Source organism: Chaetodon trifascialis, chromosome 10, assembly GCF_039877785.1.
Source record: "Chaetodon trifascialis isolate fChaTrf1 chromosome 10, fChaTrf1.hap1, whole genome shotgun sequence".
In the NCBI taxonomy this organism is placed as follows: domain Eukaryota; kingdom Metazoa; phylum Chordata; class Actinopteri; order Chaetodontiformes; family Chaetodontidae; genus Chaetodon; species Chaetodon trifascialis.
The window spans coordinates 28544188-28561892 of NC_092065.1; the positions used below are offsets into that span (position 1 = coordinate 28544188).

Genomic DNA, 17705 nt, shown 5'->3' on the forward strand with positions numbered 1-17705 from the left:
ATGCGTGGCAAATATTGACATCGTGAGCTAAATGTAGACAACGCACACACCCTCCATTCCTTTAAAGAAAAACTTTCACCAAGGAAGAAAGTGGCAGAAAGCTCAGGAAGGCAACATCTGGAAAATCAAACCAACGCAAGTTCATGACAACATTACGGGGGTGAACTTACTGGTTTAACTGAGGCTTTAAGTTATGTGTGACTGTGAAATATAAACTACATTTAGAAAGAAACTCTGCAACACACAACAAAGTAAAATGACAGTCTGGACAATGACTGAATGTAAACCGATGTGAAACTTCTGGTTCCTGGTGGATGTCGAGCAGCTTCAGGCATCAACAAAGAGACCCAGGTCACATGACCTCCTCCGCACCATGGAGACCTGCAGAGGACAGACTGCACAAACTCAGTGGACCACGACTCCAGACAGCAGTCACACTGTAAGGAGAAAAGAGACAAGGACACAGAGAGAGAGACAAGAGGAGAGGCCGAATGGGTGAAGATCCACATCCAAACATCTGGAGTGAGGCTCCCACAGCCAGCAGAGAAAGGAAATGTCTGTCAGCAGGATGAAGCCAAAAGCGTCCTGTGGGGGGGGGACTGCAGGGAAAAGCAACGGTGAGCTCTTGTTTTGTTACGACCGAGAGACGTGAGGCGCATGTGAACAGAAACTCCAGTTTGCCTTTCTTTGTTTTTTCTTTCTATCTTTCTTGCGACACAACTTTTCCTCCTCGCGTTTCGTAACCTCCAGTCAAACATGGACTAATCTCTGGATTTGATGACTTTCTGAAGAATCCTCCCACTTGCTTTGTGATGTTTTGAAAGTTGTCCAGAGACACACATACGTCTGTTTGTGATGTTGTCTGGATCAGGCGCTCCTCCTCCTCTCCTCCATCAGGGTTCAGTAAAGACAGTGACCTCCTTTATCTGCATGTTTGCTTTGGCAGGAGTTTGGCCGCCGTGAGCTCTTCTCTCTGTCCATGCATTTGATGTGATGTGTGGAAATCCTCACTCCTTCAGGAATTCATTGATTACATCTGGAACGCCAGATGTTCATTGTGTAACACATAAGCACCTGCTCAAAATCTATTAAAGTTTTATTATTTCTGCGGATATTCGTGGACCAGAGATTCCTCTCTGTCCTCCTGTGAGCGTCAGTCCCAAAAGTGTCTCTCATGTCCTGTCTTAGTGAGCTTTATTCAATTTAACCTTTAATTCACCAGACAAAACATGAAGCACATTTCTTATTTACACTGACAAGTGCCAGAAGACACTTGGAGTTAGCAGTTCCAGTAGTGCTGAATGTTTCTCGCTCCTCCTCTCTGGCCAGCCTGCATGTAGCCTATACCACCTGTCCACCTGCCTACCACCTGTCCACCTGTCTGCCTGTCTACCTGTCCACCTGACCTCACCTGTTTCTAATGTTTGGTAGCTTGTCAGCAGACACAGGTAGACTTACTACAATCATAAGTGTAACAGATACGGTATAACAGTAAGAAGCATCAGTTCAAAAATCATCGAATTCATGCGCCATGTTTCCGTTTCGTGCTGCGGAGGAGTGAGCCGCGTGGGAGCAGTTTCCATGGGAACGCAGCGTCGAGCCTGATGGAAGTGGGCGCGGTTTCATCTAAACCGGGTCGTACGAACGATAGACGCTCCGGTTAAGCGCTGAAGGCTCCGGTGAACGAATCTTTTTAACGGCGGGCTTCCGGTGACTGAGTGCCGCGGAGAGCTGCTTTGCTCTACCTGAGGATCCAGCGATCGGCCTCGCGGTGTTCTGTCTCTTTAAATGTTTGAAACGACAGCGCGCGGCCTGTCTCCCGCTGACGTCACAGATCCATGAGGGGAAGATGGCGGCGGTGTTGGAGCGCAGCTTCATAGAGATATGTGGATTTGAGAGGGAAACTCTGCACAGGTTCCGAGAAGTGACCGTCAATCTCGGTAAAGTTTCTCGCGGCTTCCCGCGGCTCTGTCCTCCGCGTGCTTTGATTTCTGCAGGCTTGTTTCCACGCGAAGGTTGAACGCTGTGACATGCTAACAACAGCTAGCAGCGCCAGCACGCTGGCTCGTAATGGTAGCGGTGCAGCCGAATGTATCGGGGCCTGATGGATGGATGGAGTGCTCATTCCGGTTTGTTTTGGTTGGAAAACATGTGTTGTTAAATTTACCGTCGTTAGCTCGTGGGCAGGTGTCGCACGGTGCAGTTCTTTTCCTTCCGTGTCTGTGTTTGGACGTCCTGTTCTCTCATCAGCTTCAGTTAGCCGGTAACTCGGGTCTGTCTGCTCACCTGTCAAACACTGAAGCATGACGTATTTAACTGCTGAAGTCCGCTGTCTTTGTAAATAAGAGCTAACACAAACCAAACTCCGTTTAAAAATCGAATAATTTAACCTGGTCTCCACAGCCCGTTTTGCTCCAGTCATGTCACCTTACACAGAGTAGATTATAAATCCCAAAGGAAAGGCCGAGGAATATTTAAAAATGGATTAGAAAGATGATAAAAGCTTAGAGTAGATCACGTTAATGTCAGTGTTGACCATCAGATTCCCACGTCGCGCTCGCAGATTTTCATATCAGAGAAGAGTGAGTGAACTCTTCGTCTGGCTGAGGTCATCGCGCTCTTCACGCTCATTTACTCGTAGCTGTGTTTCCTGTCTGCAGGTCTGAGCGCTCTCCCCGGTGGTGTGAAGTTTCCGGACAGTGCTGGAGCCTTTCATTATGAGGAGAGTGCCAAGCTGCTGTCTGTCACCAGTAACAGATTCATCCACTGGTCAGTAACATCAGCGTCTGTGCAGTCGTCCTCCAGACGTCCCCCTGAAGGTCCCTCCTCGCTCTGAACTGACTTATTTGTGTATTAATGCTGTGACTGTGTGCAGGTCTACGTCAGGAGACACGGTGCAGCTGGTGGAGCAGTCTCTGGACACCAACCTGCTCAACAATGCTGTCAAACTCAAGTTCACCCACTGCACTCTGCTGCCTGGAGGAGTCAACATCCAGGAGACCCTCAACAACGTCATCATCCTCATCGCCACCAATCAGAGCGTCCACAGACTGGTGCTGCCCCACCCCACACGCATGTACCGCAGCGTGAGTACATTACACTCTAACAGAGAGTGTGTGATGTTCACACAGGTCTGAACGTCAGTTCAGTATCTGCTAAGCCCCGCCTCCTAGGTTCCTGTTGCTGCCCTGTCAATCATCTGTCAAATCACCTAACGTTCCCATTCATTCGCTCATTCTCTGCAGGAGTTGGTGACGGAGCTTCACATGCAGTCGATCTTCACTGACGTGGGGAAGCTGAGTCTGCAGGACCCCACCCACAGCGCCGTCATCCCCAGCTCAGTGGGACAGACGGGGAGTCCCACCACGTCCACGGCCTGGCTCAGTCAGTCTGGAGAGACTCACTATGCCCTCGCTTCGCCTGCTGGGGGCATCATGGTGGTCACTCTGTCACCCCACGACGCACCAGGTAGAGCTCCCTCCCTGGTTCCATATGTACTCACAGACAGGACAGGTTCACACGTCCTCAAGTCTGTCCTAGAATTACTGGTCACTAACTCGTCCTGTCCATGCTGGCTGCTTGTGACGTGTGTGACAAGTTGTCTTTGTCTGCATCCGTGTGTGTCGCAGGTGGTGTGTCGGTGTTGGAGCTGAAGAGGAGCTCCATGATGCAGAGGTTGTCCGGCTGGATGCCCACAGCGATCCGTGGGGACCACAATCCAGCCGACCTGGTCCTCAGCCTGGCTGTCAGAGAGCTGGAGGAAGACTCCTTCATCTTCGCCCTCTGTCAGGATCACAAGCTGCGCATGTGGTCCTTCAGGGTGAGTGCCTCACACACATTCGACCAATGAACACCAGACACACGTCAGAGAGACGGGCGGGTTCTGGCAAAGCCTCAGCTCACTGAGGCTGAAGCTGATTGGCTGCTGCTGGACAACGACATGTGAAGGTGTTCATCCAGACGATGCAGCTGAAATACGTGATGTCAGAAATGTGTGATGTAATGATTGAACCAATTGAACTAATTGTTGGTTCTCTGTAGATAAAAGAGCTTGGTCTGTGCCAGCTCTATATGGAAAGTGTCCTGAGACAACTTCTGTTGTGATTTGGCGCTATACAAATAAAATTGAATTGAATTGAATTGAATTAATTAGTGCTGCGTCCTTAAACATGTCCTCGTCATTAAACCTGTCCTCGTGACGTGTCCCCCTGCAGGAGCAGGCGTGTCTGCTGGAGGCGGACATGTTGGAGTACATGCCGGCCTGTAAAGGAGTGAAGCGCCTGGCCGGTCAGGGTCACCGCCTGAGGCTGGCCTTCTCCTCCACCACCGGCCTCTGTCTGTCCGTCTACCTGGCCGTACCTCAGAGAGGACAGTTCACCGTCCTGCAGCTGGTCGCCACCGACAACAACCGCTACAGCCTGGACCACATCTCCTCTCTCTTCACGACACAGGTGAGCGGCAGGCGGTGGCGTCGTGTCTCGTTATTTAAAGTGTCGTCAGACATGTGCAACATTTAATGAATGAGTACATTAAAACATCGTCCCGTGTCCGTTCACAGGAGACTCTGGTGGATTTCGCTCTGACCTCCACAGACATCTGGGGTGTCTGGGTGGACGACTCCAACACCACGGTGGTCAAATACATCAACTTTGAACAGTAAGTGATCATCAGTGACGTGATGATGACGTGACGAAGATCATTAAGAATCTAGACATCCAGTCAGACTGGATTTATGTCTCTAGATGAGACGCTCAGTGATGATGACGTCTGTAAGTGTGTGTGTGTATGTAACTGTGTGTACCTCTGTGTGTGTTTTCCAGTAACACAGCCGGTCAGTGGAACCAGGTGTTTGTTCAGCCTCCACCTGAAGAAGAAGTCCATATAGGAGTGGACCAGGACCCCAGAGTAAGACCAGTCAATGAAATACAATCAGGACCAGTGAAAGGATTGGACTTTGTTGATCCTCAGTGGGAAATTCAGGTGTTACAGCAGCTAAAAGTTAGGCTAACAGACACATGAAGACCTCCTTCGTTTCCTGTCTGCTGATGAAGATGATGACATGAAATGACAGAAAGGATTATAAATAAAAAACAACAATAATAATATAGAAGAAACAAATGAAAAAAAAAAAAAGTTTTCCAATCAAATTCTAAACAAAATGATTGGCATGAATGGACACATGACTGCATCCAGGTGATCAGGTGTGTCGTCGTGGAAGCTCGGCTCTCACTGTTCATTCTTCATGTTGACTGGGATTAAATACTGTGTGTTGTGTGTTAACAGGAGACGTACCTGGAGGTCCTCTTCTCTCCCCTACGCTTCACCGCTTCAGCCATAGTTAAAGCTCTCCAGGTGAGAAACAACCTGCTGTAGTTAAACCTCTACAGGTGAGAAGTTAGCTGCTGTAGTTAAAGCTCTCCAGGTGAGAAACAACCTGCTGTAGTTAAACCTCTACAGGTGAGAAGTTAGCTGCTGTAGTTAAAGCTCTCCAGGTGAGAAACAACCTGCTCTAGTTAAAGCTCATCAGATGAGAAGTTAGCTGCTGTAGTTAAAGCTCTACAGGTGAGAAGCTAGCTGCTGTAGTTAAAGCTCGGCAGGTGAGAAACAACCTGCTGTAGTTAAAGCTCGACAGGTGAGAAACAACCTGCTGTAGTTAAAGCTCTACAGGTGAGAAGCTAGCTGCTGTAGTTAAAGCTCGGCAGGTGAGAAACAACCTGCTGTAGTTAAAGCTCGACAGGTGAGAAGCTAGCTGCTGTAGTTAAAGCTCGACAGGTGAGAAGCGAGCTGCTGTAGTTAAAGCTCTACAGGTGAGAAGCTAACTGCTATAGTTAAAGCTCGACAGGTGAGAAGCGAGCTGCTGTAGTTAAAGCTCGACAGGTGAGAAGCTAGCTGCTGTAGTTAAAGCTCGACAGGTGAGAAACAACCTGCTGTAGTTAAAGCTCATCAGATGAGAAGCTAGCTGCTGTAGTTAAAGCTCGGCAGGTGAGAAACAACCTGCTGTAGTTAAAGCTCGACAGGTGAGAAACAACCTGCTGTAGTTAAAGCTCTACAGGTGAGAAGCTAGCTGCTGTAGTTAAAGCTCGGCAGGTGAGAAACAACCTGCTGTAGTTAAAGCTCGACAGGTGAGAAGCTAGCTGCTGTAGTTAAAGCTCGACAGGTGAGAAGCGAGCTGCTGTAGTTAAAGCTCTACAGGTGAGAAGCTAACTGCTGTAGTTAAAGCTCGACAGGTGAGAAACAACCTGCTGTAGTTAAAGCTCGGCAGGTGAGAAGCGAGCTGCTGTAGTTAAAGCTCGACAGGTGAGAAGCTAGCTGCTGTAGTTAAAGCTCGACAGGTGAGAAACAACCTGCTGTAGTTAAAGCTCGACAGGTGAGAAGCTAGCTGCTGTAGTTAAAGCTCGTCAGGTAAGAAGCTAGCTGCTGTAGTTAAAGCTCTACAGGTGAGAAGCTAGCTGCTGTAGTTAAAGCTCTACAGGTGAGAAGCTAGCTGCTGTAGTTAAAGCTCTACAGGCGAGAAACAACCTGCTGTAGTTAAAGCTCTACAGGTGAGAAGCTAGCTGCTGTAGTTAAAGCTCTACAGGCGAGAAGCTAACTGCTGTAGTTAAAGCTCTACAGGTGAGAAGCTAGCTGCTGTAGTTAAAGCTCTACAGGTGAGAAGCTAACTGCTGTAGTTAAAGCTCGACAGGTGAGAAGCTAGCTGCTGCAGTTAAAGCTCTACAGGTGAGAAACAACCTGCTGTAGTTAAAGCTCGACAGGTGAGAAGCTAACTGCTGTAGTTAAAGCTCTACAGGTGAGAAGCTAACTGCTGTAGTTAAAGCTCGACAGGTGAGAAACAACCTGCTGTAGTTAAAGCTCGACAGGTGAGAAGCTAGCTGCTGTAGTTAAAGCTCTACAGGTGAGAAGCTAACTGCTGTAGTTAAAGCTTGACAGGTGAGAAACAACCTGCTGTAGTTAAAGCTCGACAGGTGAGAAGCTAGCTGCTGTAGTTAAAGCTCTACAGGTGAGAAGCTAACTGCTGTAGTTAAAGCTCGACAGGTGAGAAACAACCTGCTGTAGTTAAAGCTCGACAGGTGAGAAGCTAGCTGCTGTAGTTAAAGCTCGACAGGTGAGAAGCTAACTGCTCTCCACATGGAGCACAAACAAAGCCAAAGGCGTCTTCAGGAGCTCAGTTTCAAGCTGCTCTTGTGTTTTTCAGATTTACCGCAGAGGCTCAGAGAGGATCACTGATTTGTCGTGGGACACTCTGAGGAAGGAGGTGACGGTGGCTGTGGAGAGTGAGGTAGCTCTTTTTATGATGAAGAGCACCAAGAACATGGAACAGTGTTGTTTTTCATGTACCCTCTTTAACTGTGTCTGATGCAGGCAGTAATCTCTTGTTTCCTCTGTCTGTCCTCCTGTCCGTCCCCCCGTCTGTCCCCCTGCAGCTGCAGAGCAGTGTGACAGAGTTTGAGTTTTCTCAGGAGGAGTATCGTCAGCTGCAGGTGGAGTTCTGGTCCAAGTTTTACGCCTGCTGTCTGCAGTACCAGGAGGCTCTGTCCATGCCTCTGGGTTTGACTGTCAGCCAGCACACCAGCATGGTGTGTCTCCTCAAGAAGGTAAAGGCGCCGCTAACACTGACCAGGTAGTGCTGCTACACACCTGTGGAAGCAGAGAGTTTGTCACAATATTGGAAGACAAACAGCTGCTGGAGGTAACTCTCCAGCCTGCAGAAGAAGAGATGAGGTCATTAAAAGAGCTCCAGCCAGCGGTCAAACGATGGAAGACATGATGGAAGACACACGTTTCTGTTAGCTTCATGTACTTGTGCAAAGTGATTGTGATGATGTCATTATTTCAGCAGGCCGAGTCCACAGATGACAGACACGTACGTCAGTGTTGTCTGTTACATCACGGTTAGACAGGAGCCAGAGGATTGAACTGACCTTTAACCCCAGTGAACACATGAAAACTAATGTTTTCACACAGTATCCTCACCTGCGTCATCAAAGCAAAAAACCGCTGTGTGTGTTTCAGGGCTTTGTGTCGTTCCTCCTGCCGTGCTTCGCTGTGGATCATTTGTACCTGTCCTACGACGAGTACCTGTTCTCAGAGGAGGAGACGCCCATCGCTGAAGGTAACCACACCTGTTCTGTACTGACGGAGAGTCAACAACGACAAGGCCGCTGCAGAGTCAGAGCGCCTGAAAGCGTTTAACCTAAAGTTTGACTTGTTTTGTCCAGGAAAGCAGCCGTCCTCCCTGTGAACGCGCTTGCTGTAGTCTGAGTGCACTGTGGTGTCTCACGCGTCTGTGTGTCTCTGTGTTTTGACCGTGTGGTCCGCAGACCCTGAGGTGGGCCGCGACGTGCTGCAGCTGGTTCAGTGTCTGCGGCTGGTCAGCGATGCCGTTTCTGGAGAGATGGCGTACGAGATGGAGCGAGCTCTGGAGCAGCTCCAGTCACCTGAGAGGGCCGCTGAGCTGGTCCTGGAAAACATGCTGTCCAATGACAAGTCAGTCGTCCTCCACTCTCTGTCTGTCTTCCCGACCTGACTGTGACTCCTCATGTCTTCTGTCCTTTGGCTCACCTTCAGTATCTGGATTACATCCCCCGTTTTGTTTCTCTTCAGCATCTCTCGTTGAATCTGTGCAGCTGTGAGCAGCTGCTCCTCAGCCGAGTGCCAGAGGCGTCACCGCGACCTGAAGCCTTTATTTACGCTTCAAGTAAATAAATGAATGTCCAGTCAGTAATCAATACAAAGCCCATTATTAGACTGGAAACCATTCTAGAAACCAGTAACTACCTGCAGTCACTGTCAGACTGTCTTATTGTACTGAAGCTGTCACCTTACGCCAAACGAACGGCTCATCACGCGTCTGCAAACACCACATTAGTCCAGAAACACAAGCTGAAAGGCGTCAGGGGCCGCGTGGCAGAGGGGCATCAGGGCCACGCCCCGAGGTGTCCACGCCACTGCCCGCGTGCTGTGCTGGAAGTCCCGCCCTGTAGTGATGCATTTAAATGTGAATGTGTCGTGTTGTGCTTCCTGCAGCGATAACGTGATTGAAGACATCCAGAACAAACTGCAGGACATTCGGAACCCGATGGCGGCCATGATGGTCCTCCTGAGGGAGATGGACCTGGAGACGGAGTCCGAGGTCGGCGGAGAAGGACCCATAACACCTGGTAGGAAACAACGTGACCTCATATCTCACCTGATTTTGTTGTGGAGTTGCTTAAGAAGAGTTTTGACATGCAGACCGTGCAGGCTGCAGGTGAAGGTGAGTCCCGGTGACTAACAGCGTCTCTTTTCCCTCGTCTGTGTCTCGCAGGTCAGAGTCTGAACGTGAGGATCAGCCTGTCTCAGCTGTACGGCAGCAGCTCTGCGGTGTCTGTGGTCTGTCAGGCCGTCTGTCACATGGCCATGACCAGAGCTCTGTTCTGTCGAGACCTGCTCATCCTGCAGAAGCTCTACCTGCGCTTCGGAGACAACGTACGTACGCACACCTGACACACCTTCACCATGAACACTGAAAGTCTGATCTGTTGTGATTGGGTCAAAAATGCTCCCAGAAATCTCAGAATGGCCCGAAAATATATAAATATATGAACTTGGTCTGTTTGCTACGCCGCTGTGGAAGAGGCCAGACAGTCCTGCACCTGCAGTGAAGCCGCTGCCACCGATAGCTCGTTACAAAAGCTCAAACTGTTATGGAGGAACACATCCTCACCTCAGCAGTCACCCCACTCTGTCGAGCTAAAAGCTAATCACGGCTGCCGTCATTATCTGATACAGCTTTCTTATTATGAAGGATCATCCTAAATAAAAACTAATTACTGTTTCTTAAAAGTGTCCCCAAAATCTTGTAAATGCTGCAGTATTTTAGGCTATGGGGGCAAAAGTTGGCCCCCAAATGTTTCTTACGTTTCCTCTAAAATGATGTGAGGCGTTATCGATTTCATTAATTAGTTTTTTTAGTACAGAAATACTAAGAAGTAAATTTGTCCTCCTGCTCGTGTGCAGCTGAAGTGTTTCTGTGTGAAAAGGAAAAAAGACTCAGGTCAGTTTATCTTTTCACTGTTTATCTGTGAGAAGATAAACTTCCCCAGCTGACGGTGGAGCCTCCACCCTCTCAGACGTGGGCGTAGTCAGACAGCAGCTCAGTCTCAGTCTGGTCTGTGTGGCTCCACACTCTGCTCCTCAGACACCTGACTGGCTTTGCTCCTCCTCCATGTTCATTGATTATCTTAGTGTATTGGCTGATCAGTAGAGCTGCAGAGCTGATGGTGAATGGTAAGAGCGCCCTCTGCAGGAAGACAAGGCAAACAACCTCAGACGTTATGAGTTTAAACAGAATAAAACGTCATTCATTTATTTATTCCTTTCTTTTCTTTTCTTTTCTTTTCTTTTCTTTTCTTTTCTTTTCTTTTCTTTTCTTTTCCTTCCTTTCCTTTCCTTTCCTTTCCTTTCCTTTCCTTTCCTTTCCTTTCCTTTCCTTTCCTTTCCTTTCCTTTCTAACCTGCCGCTGGGTCGTGGGGCTCAGTCAATCACTGATCGATCAATGAGCTTACTGTTGAACATTCGGGTCTGAAGCAGCTCAGACGTCTGTTTTAACAGATCTGAGTTCAGATTTCTAACATGACTGCTGTCAGAGGAGCTGCAGTCAGCTGATTTTAGTGTGTGTGTGTGTGTGTGTGTGTGTGTTTGTCTGTTCTCAGGTGTTTCTGGGTGGGGGGGCTCAGCTGCTGCAGCTCCAGCAGGACCTGATCCCTCGAAGCTCCCACCTCCTGTCGTCTTACTACCTGCTGAAGCACGTCAGTCAGAGCCTGGCCTCCTCCGTCCCCGTGGACATCATGTGAGCGCACGCAAATACACACCAGCACGAGCACACACACGCTCAATATGTGTGGCTGATGACGGCTCTGATCAACACAGAGGTCTCTTCTGGTTCTGGTTTGAAACTGGATCAGGAGGTTTTAAATGTAGGTTTGCTGACCTCTGACCTTTGACCCCCTGCAGAGACGCTAACCTGCAGCACCTCACGGTGTTGGAGCTGTCTGACACGCCGGCTCTGTCCACCAACAGATCAGGTAAAACTCTGAGAGGGACCTTCATCACTGTTTTCTCTCTGTGGTCATTACCTGACGATGAAGAGGAGCAGATAATGGAAACATGAAAAATGAGAAATCTGCTCAGGTGTTTTCTGTGTTTATGGATCCTCTTCCTCCTGTTTTTGTATCTGAGTGACTGATGGGGGCAGTTTTTACTGTTACTGTTACTTTCTATTCTTGTTCAACCAAAAACAGCCAAAGACACCAGAGTCCATTCAGAAAAACACTCATTTTAGCATCGTCAAACAGACTTTGTTCAAACTGACAGAGACAAAATAAACCTTCCGGGTTCATCTTTCTCTGTTCAGCAATCATCACTGACACCTTCAGAGAAGCAGCGAGGAAACAGCCTGAAGAGCCAGAATGCTTCATATTTTCACTGGACATCATGAGCTGAGAGACTGAAATATGTCGGACTTCATGTGTTTGCTGGTTTCAGTTGAGCGTAAAAACAAACGTACCTGAAGGTGTCAGGTGTGTCTGATCACAGGTGTGTCGTTTGCAGTGCTGAGTCCTCAGACGGTGGTGGAGCTCTTCTATCAGACTGCAGCCAGAAAGATCATCATCTCTCAGATCTACTGTCAGCAGCAGAGCAACGCCACGCTCCTCTGGACCCACATGATCTCCAGCGTGGTCAACCTGCTCGCTCAGCTGCTGTATCCTTCCTCCGCCCGGCGGCCCTCTTAAACTGTGGTCACTTCCTGTTTCAGCAGTGTGTTTGTCGCTGAGCCTTAACTGGTGTCTCACAGTTGGCCCAGTAACCCTGGTTTCCAGTTCCCAGAGTGTCTGATGGCTAACTGTCAGTACACACAGCTGCAGGTGGGTTTGCCTCTGACAGTGTGACGGAGTGAATCCAACATGGCCGACGGTTGAACAGCAGCTTCGCTCTTTAGCTTCTCACATGTTAATACATCTGCAGCCTCTGATTGGACGAAAGACATCACACACTGTTCACTTTTTACCTGCTACCTGCGTGACATCGCACGTTAGCATCAGCAGGCTGCTGCAGAATGAGCGCACACACCTGTACACGCACACCTGCACACACGCGATGCCATGAGCAGCTCATTGATCCTGAAACTCATCAGTTGTCTTCACGGCCTGTTTAATTGCTCTGAGGTGAAGCGGTTCACCTGTGGCGCGCAGGACGAGCCTCTCAGGTGTGTCTCACCTGTGTGTTCTGTGTGTGCAGGAGTACGTGAGGCTGATTGGACCCTGGTGTCAGGTGAACATCGGCTCCTGTCGCTTCATGCTGGGTCAGTGTTACCTGGCCAATGGGGAGGGCCAGAAGGTGAGTCGCAACCACCTGACCAATCGACTCAGCCCGACGGTGCTTTGGAGGCGTGGCCATGCCATCTGCTGACTCATCGTATCCCTCGCCGCTTTGTGTCCTCAGGCTCTGCAGTGTTTCCAGGAGGCAGCGACGGAGGTGGAGAAGGAGGAGTTCCTGATGAGACTGACGGGCGCTGAGGAGGAGGAGGCCGCGTCCACCCCCAGACTGCAGTACTACAACAAGGTACAGCACACCTGAGGGAACATGAAGGGTGTCAAACCAGCAGCGAGGAGGCGGAGCTCCAGGCTGTCTTTAAACATGGACGCTTCACACACACACGACGGCACAGAAGAGCCAGACAGTCAGCACAGATCCAAGATGGCCGCCAAAGATTAGAGTCACCAGTGCAGCGTCTGAGCACACGTGAAATATGACCACAGTCTGCCTGCGCTCAGACACTTCCTGTTTCCACACATTGATCCTGTGCGTATATGTGTGTGTGTGTGTGTGTGTGTGTGTGTGTGTGTGTGTGTGTGTGTGTGTGTGTGTGTGTGTGCGTGCGTGCGTGCGTGCGTGCGTGCGTGCGTGCGTGCGTGCGTGCGTGCGTGCGTGCGTGCGTGTTTGTTCAGGTGCTGCGGTTGCTGGAGGACGTCGGTCTACCTGAGCTGGTCATCCAGTTGGCCTCTCTGGCCATAACAGAGTCCATCAACGACGTCAACAGCCAGGTAACGTGAGCGCTCAGGTGGACGGTCAGGTGAGAGCTGGCTGTTTCCAGGTGTATGAATATTAAAGTAATATGAACGTGGTCGTCTTCAGGCCGCTCTGTGGACTCGGATATTCAAACATCACCTGGACCTCGGACACAACAGCGAAGCTTACGAAGCTCTGACACAGAACCCGGACTGCAGCATGTACGTACATGTACACACAGTGTGTACTTATACTTTTACTGAGCGGACGGATGTTTAATGACTCTGTGTATTAACTGGTACAAATACTGCGTTCGCAGGCAGCTGGACTGTCTCCGTCAGCTGGTGGTGGTTCTGTGCGAACGCTCTCAACTTCAGGATTTAGTCCAGTTCTCCTACGTCAACCTGCACGACGAGGTAAGTCCTCCACCTTGTACTGCCGTGTCCCCTGAAGGACGGACGCAGGAATCTGTCGAGTGTGTGTGACAGACGAAGAAGAAGAAGAGGAGGAGTTACCTGCGGCTGTGACTGTTGTCTCTCTCCAGGTGGTCAGTATCATCGAGTCTCGAGCTCGAGGTTTGGACCTGCTGGCTCATAACTACTACGAGCTGCTGTACGCCTTCCACATCAACAGACACAACTACAGGAAAGGTACGAGCACACCTGTCACCTGAGGGGACGCGTCTGTCCGTCCGCTGGGTCCATACCATTCAGCTGTATTCAGACCAGGAGTAGTTCAGTCATACTCTGTGTGTGTGTGTGTGTGTGTGTGTGTGTGTGTGTGTGTGTGTGTGTGTGTGTGTGTGTGTGTGTGTGTGTGTGTGTGTGTGTGTGTGTGTGTGTGTGTGTGTGTCAGCGGGCACGGTCATGTTCGAGTTCGGGATGCGTCTCGGTCGAGAGGTCCGGACTCGTCTGGGTCTTCAGAAGCAGGTGAACTGTTACCTGGCTGCTCTCAACTGTCTGCGCCTCATCAGGCCGGAGTACGCCTGGATCATCCTGCCCGCCTCCGGAGCTGTGGTACTTCTACACACAAATACACGCAGAAATACACACATATGAGTACCCTGATTCTGGACCAGCCTGGACTCTGGGTGTCCTGAAGCGTCTCTGGGTTCACGTGTTCGTCTCAGCAGAGTGTGTTTGTGTTTGCTGCAGTACGAGCGTCCAGGAGCGTCTCCCAAGAGGAACTCTGACGGAGAGTTTTCATCTGAGCCAGGTGACGTCCTTTAACAGAGACGTGTCCTCAGTGTCAGCGTGGACGGACGGAAGCGCTCCTCCGCAGCAGCGTCGAGCTTCAGGATGTTTGTGACCGTCAGAATGAATGAATGAATGAATGAATGAGTGTTCACCACCTCAGCTGTCTGCAGTCATGAGCTGAGTGATGGAGGAGCGTTTCAGTCTGTCGTCTGACTCTCATCAAGCTCACTGATTGGACGATGTGGTCACATGGTTTCTTTCTAATTCTGAAGTCTAACAACAGTTTTTCCTGCAGTCAAGCGGCAGGTGGACATCCTGGAACTCAAGGACCTGGAGAAGGAGTACATCCTGTCCCGCAGCCGTCTCACCCTCGCACAGCACCACCCGCCCTCCGCCGCTATCGCAGGTACACCTGTGACACACCTGGAACACACCTGGAACACACCAACACCTATAAGATCACTGCACCTGAAACGCTACCACACTTGTACACACACACATACACCCACCTGGAACATCACACCTGTCTGTGTCTCTCTCTCACCTGTCTGTCTCTGTCTCACCTGTCTGTGTCTCACTCACTTGTCTCTCTCTCTCACCTGTCTGTCTCTGTCCCTCTCTATGTCTGTGTCTCCCACCTGTCTGTCTCTGTCTCACCTGTCCCTCTCTATGTCTGTCTCTCTCTGTCTCACCTGTTTGTGTCTCACTCACCTGCCTGTCTCTGTCTATCTCACTTGTCCCTCTCTCACCTGTCTCTCTCTCTCTCTCTGTCTCTGTCTCACGTGTCTGTACCTGCAGGCAGTGCCTCAGCGGTGGAGATGGTGGCCTTGTTGGTCCAAACAGGACTGTTTGACTCGGCTCTGTCCATCTGTCAGACCTTCAAGCTGAACCTGACGTCCGTCTTCGAGGGTTTGACCTTCAAGTAAGTTTTGCTGTTTCGATGTTTTTTATCTTCAGACGTGCTGACGGTCAGACGATCACGTCTTTGTTGACACATCTGATTGGTTCGTCTTCAGGTGCATCAAGCTCCAGTTTGGAGGGGAGGAGACTCAGAACGAAGCCTGGAGCTGGTTGGCTGCCAATCAGCTGTCGACTGTCGTCAACACCAAAGAGTCCAGGTGTGATTTCAATCTGTTTGTCAAGGATTCGATGCTAATAAAGTTTGAAATGTCACATCTCAGGACGATCCAAATTGATGAGATGATGATGATGACGATGATGACGATGATGATGATGATGTTCACGTCTGAGCTGACGTTTGGAGCCGAGCTTTCTTCAGCGTCAGTGATCCAGTCTGAACGTTCACCGCTAACAAGAGCTAACAGGAGCTAACGGCTAATTCAGCAGACCATTAAAGGGACGCTGGGGGGGGTCACAGCGTCTGATGATGATGATGATGATGATGATGAGGTGTCTTTCTGTTGTCAGTATGTTTCACATTTCTTCTTCTTCCTCTGTGTTCAGTGCCACAGATGAGGCGTGGCGGCTGCTGGCCTCTTACCTGGACAGGTATCCCTCTGCTAACGGACAGCATCACCGCTGTGTCATCAACAAGCTGCTGTCACACGGCGTCCCTCTGCCTGATTGGCTGGTCAAGTCTTACAAGGTGAGAGATGAAGACGGGTTCCCTTTAATGAAGTCAGTGGTGAGGTGGGACGGTCACACCTCCACCTATGTGAGGGTGTTCTGTCTTTTGATTGGTCAGGACAGACGAGCAGTGAAGCGCGCTGCTTCCTGTCTGCTGAATGAACACGACATTAACAGCACGCCGTTCACACTGAAGCACGCATCACCTGACGGACCGTCAGTCTCACCTGTCTGGCGTCTCGCAGGCGTTTTTAAACCGACCACGTCCTGAGAATTTGAACGTTTAACAGCTCCAAATCTCGCCATCGCAGTCTGAACCATGCAAAGCATCATGGGCTGCTGGAGGAGGTCCATTAAGCTCACACATTTTCCCATAATGCATTTGTGTTGTTTGCTGCAGGCTGTGGACGCTGCGTCTCTGCTACGTCTCTTCCTGAACTTTGACCTGCTGGAACCTGCAGCCGAGCTGGTGCTGGAGTACGTGGACGCTCTGCTGGGCAAAGGACACCAGTACTTTGGAATTGAGGTAAGAGTACTTCAAGTACTGCGCTCACACACACACACACACACACACTTCCTTATGGGGACATGCAGGTCCCCCCAGTGTAAAACATTCAGTTTTAGGATGAAGACTGGAGTTAAGGTCGGGTTTAGGCAAGTAATGGTCAGTCTCCAGGAAATGAGTGTAAGTCAATGTAATGTCCCCACGTGATGAAAACCTAACGTGTGTTTCTCTGTGTGTGTGTGCGTGCGCGTGCGTGTCGCAGCGGCCTCTATCTGCGACGTCGTCTTCAGTCTGGCTGCCGTACACGTCGATCGATCAGCTGCTTCAGACTCTGAATGAGACTCAGACCAACAGCAGCGTGAGTCATCACTTCCTGTCTGGTCTTATTACATCACTTCCTGTTTACAGTCAGGAGCCGTGAGCTTCCTCCTCCTAATGAAACCTCGTCGTCTCTTTGCAGATTTATAATAAAGTTCGAGACAAGCTGGACGATTATCACAGGCTGGTGGAGCAGACGACCAAACGAAGACTCGTCGCTCGATAAAAAGGCGACTCGTCGACCAATCAGAGACTCTTGGCTGAAACCGGAAGAAGATGGAACTTCATATTAATATTTTTGTACAAACACGTTGAATGGAGGTTTGTGTGGTGCGTGAACCTGCTCTGATTGGCTCCTCTCTGTAAATATTCAGCGTCCTGGGCTCCTGATCGACTGTTTGCTTTTTTAGAAGAATCGTCTTTTGTACTCGTCGTGTTTTTCAAGCGGAGCTGTAACTCGTGCTGAAATTAAAGTTTTGTTTGCATTTGATCGAGTGTGTCGTCACTTAACAGCATGTACTGGCTTCTGGATACGGGTCCACTGATTGGCTGCTCTGGAGCCTCTGATCATATGATCATCCTCAGCAGGAGTTCTCTTGGTTGTAGACGTTTAAGGACGTCGTTTAAATGGACACGCTGATGGAGGAGACGTGAGACTCGGAGACGCTCTGAACGTCCACATGTCCAAAAGCAGAGGAAGATCATGTGACGCAGTCAGAAGCTCCAGAGCTGCTGCTAAACAGACCCTGAGGTGAGAAACTGGGCAAAGAACGAAAGTTCAAGTTCTGCAGAGAAACCAGACGAATACCGACATCACAAAGAGTACTGGAGAGGAACTGAGTACAGTGTTGAGGTACTTTGAGTATTTCCCTTACTGTACTGTAAACAAAAATGTAATTACAAGAAATACATTTTGATTTGTTATTAAATATGTAAATTAGCATGTTCACAGCACCGCCCTGTGGTCACTTACACCACCAGAGCTTCACCAACGTCAAAGTGACTTCAACTGGATCTCAGCAGCAGTTTCAGATTTCAGGTCAGGGTCTCTT

At 49.7% G+C, this 17705-nt stretch overlaps 1 protein-coding gene across 1 annotated transcript; it reads left to right on the forward strand.

Moving 5' to 3' along the window:
* Positions 1-1830: 1830 nt before the first annotated feature.
* nup160 (nucleoporin 160) lies at positions 1831-17143 on the forward strand. Its single transcript, XM_070972591.1, has 34 exons — positions 1831-1940; positions 2661-2769; positions 2876-3086; positions 3246-3468; positions 3630-3820; positions 4215-4451; positions 4559-4656; positions 4821-4905; positions 5284-5352; positions 7193-7276; positions 7422-7592; positions 8011-8110; positions 8319-8484; positions 9025-9158; positions 9305-9465; positions 10692-10828; positions 10993-11063; positions 11590-11740; positions 11834-11903; positions 12277-12375; positions 12481-12600; positions 12987-13082; positions 13174-13268; positions 13367-13463; positions 13592-13697; positions 13903-14063; positions 14202-14262; positions 14539-14649; positions 15042-15165; positions 15260-15361; positions 15708-15849; positions 16231-16356; positions 16598-16693; positions 16796-17143. Exons 1-34 carry the CDS (start codon positions 1850-1852, stop codon positions 16877-16879), a joined length of 4179 nt encoding a protein of 1392 aa, XP_070828692.1. The 5' UTR covers positions 1831-1849; the 3' UTR covers positions 16880-17143.
* The last annotated feature ends 562 nt before the right edge of the window (positions 17144-17705 follow it).

Bases quoted from the DNA above. Each gene is read 5' to 3' on its own strand.
- nup160 (XM_070972591.1), top strand. From the start codon at position 1,850: ATGGCGGCGGTGTTGGAGCGCAGCTTCATAGAGATATGTGGATTTGAG. The intron at 13,698-13,902 runs GTACGAGCACAC...TGTGTGTGTCAG, and splicing joins CAGACACAACTACAGGAAAG to CGGGCACGGTCATGTTCGAG. The intron at 16,694-16,795 runs GTGAGTCATCAC...GTCTCTTTGCAG, and splicing joins AGACTCAGACCAACAGCAGC to ATTTATAATAAAGTTCGAGA.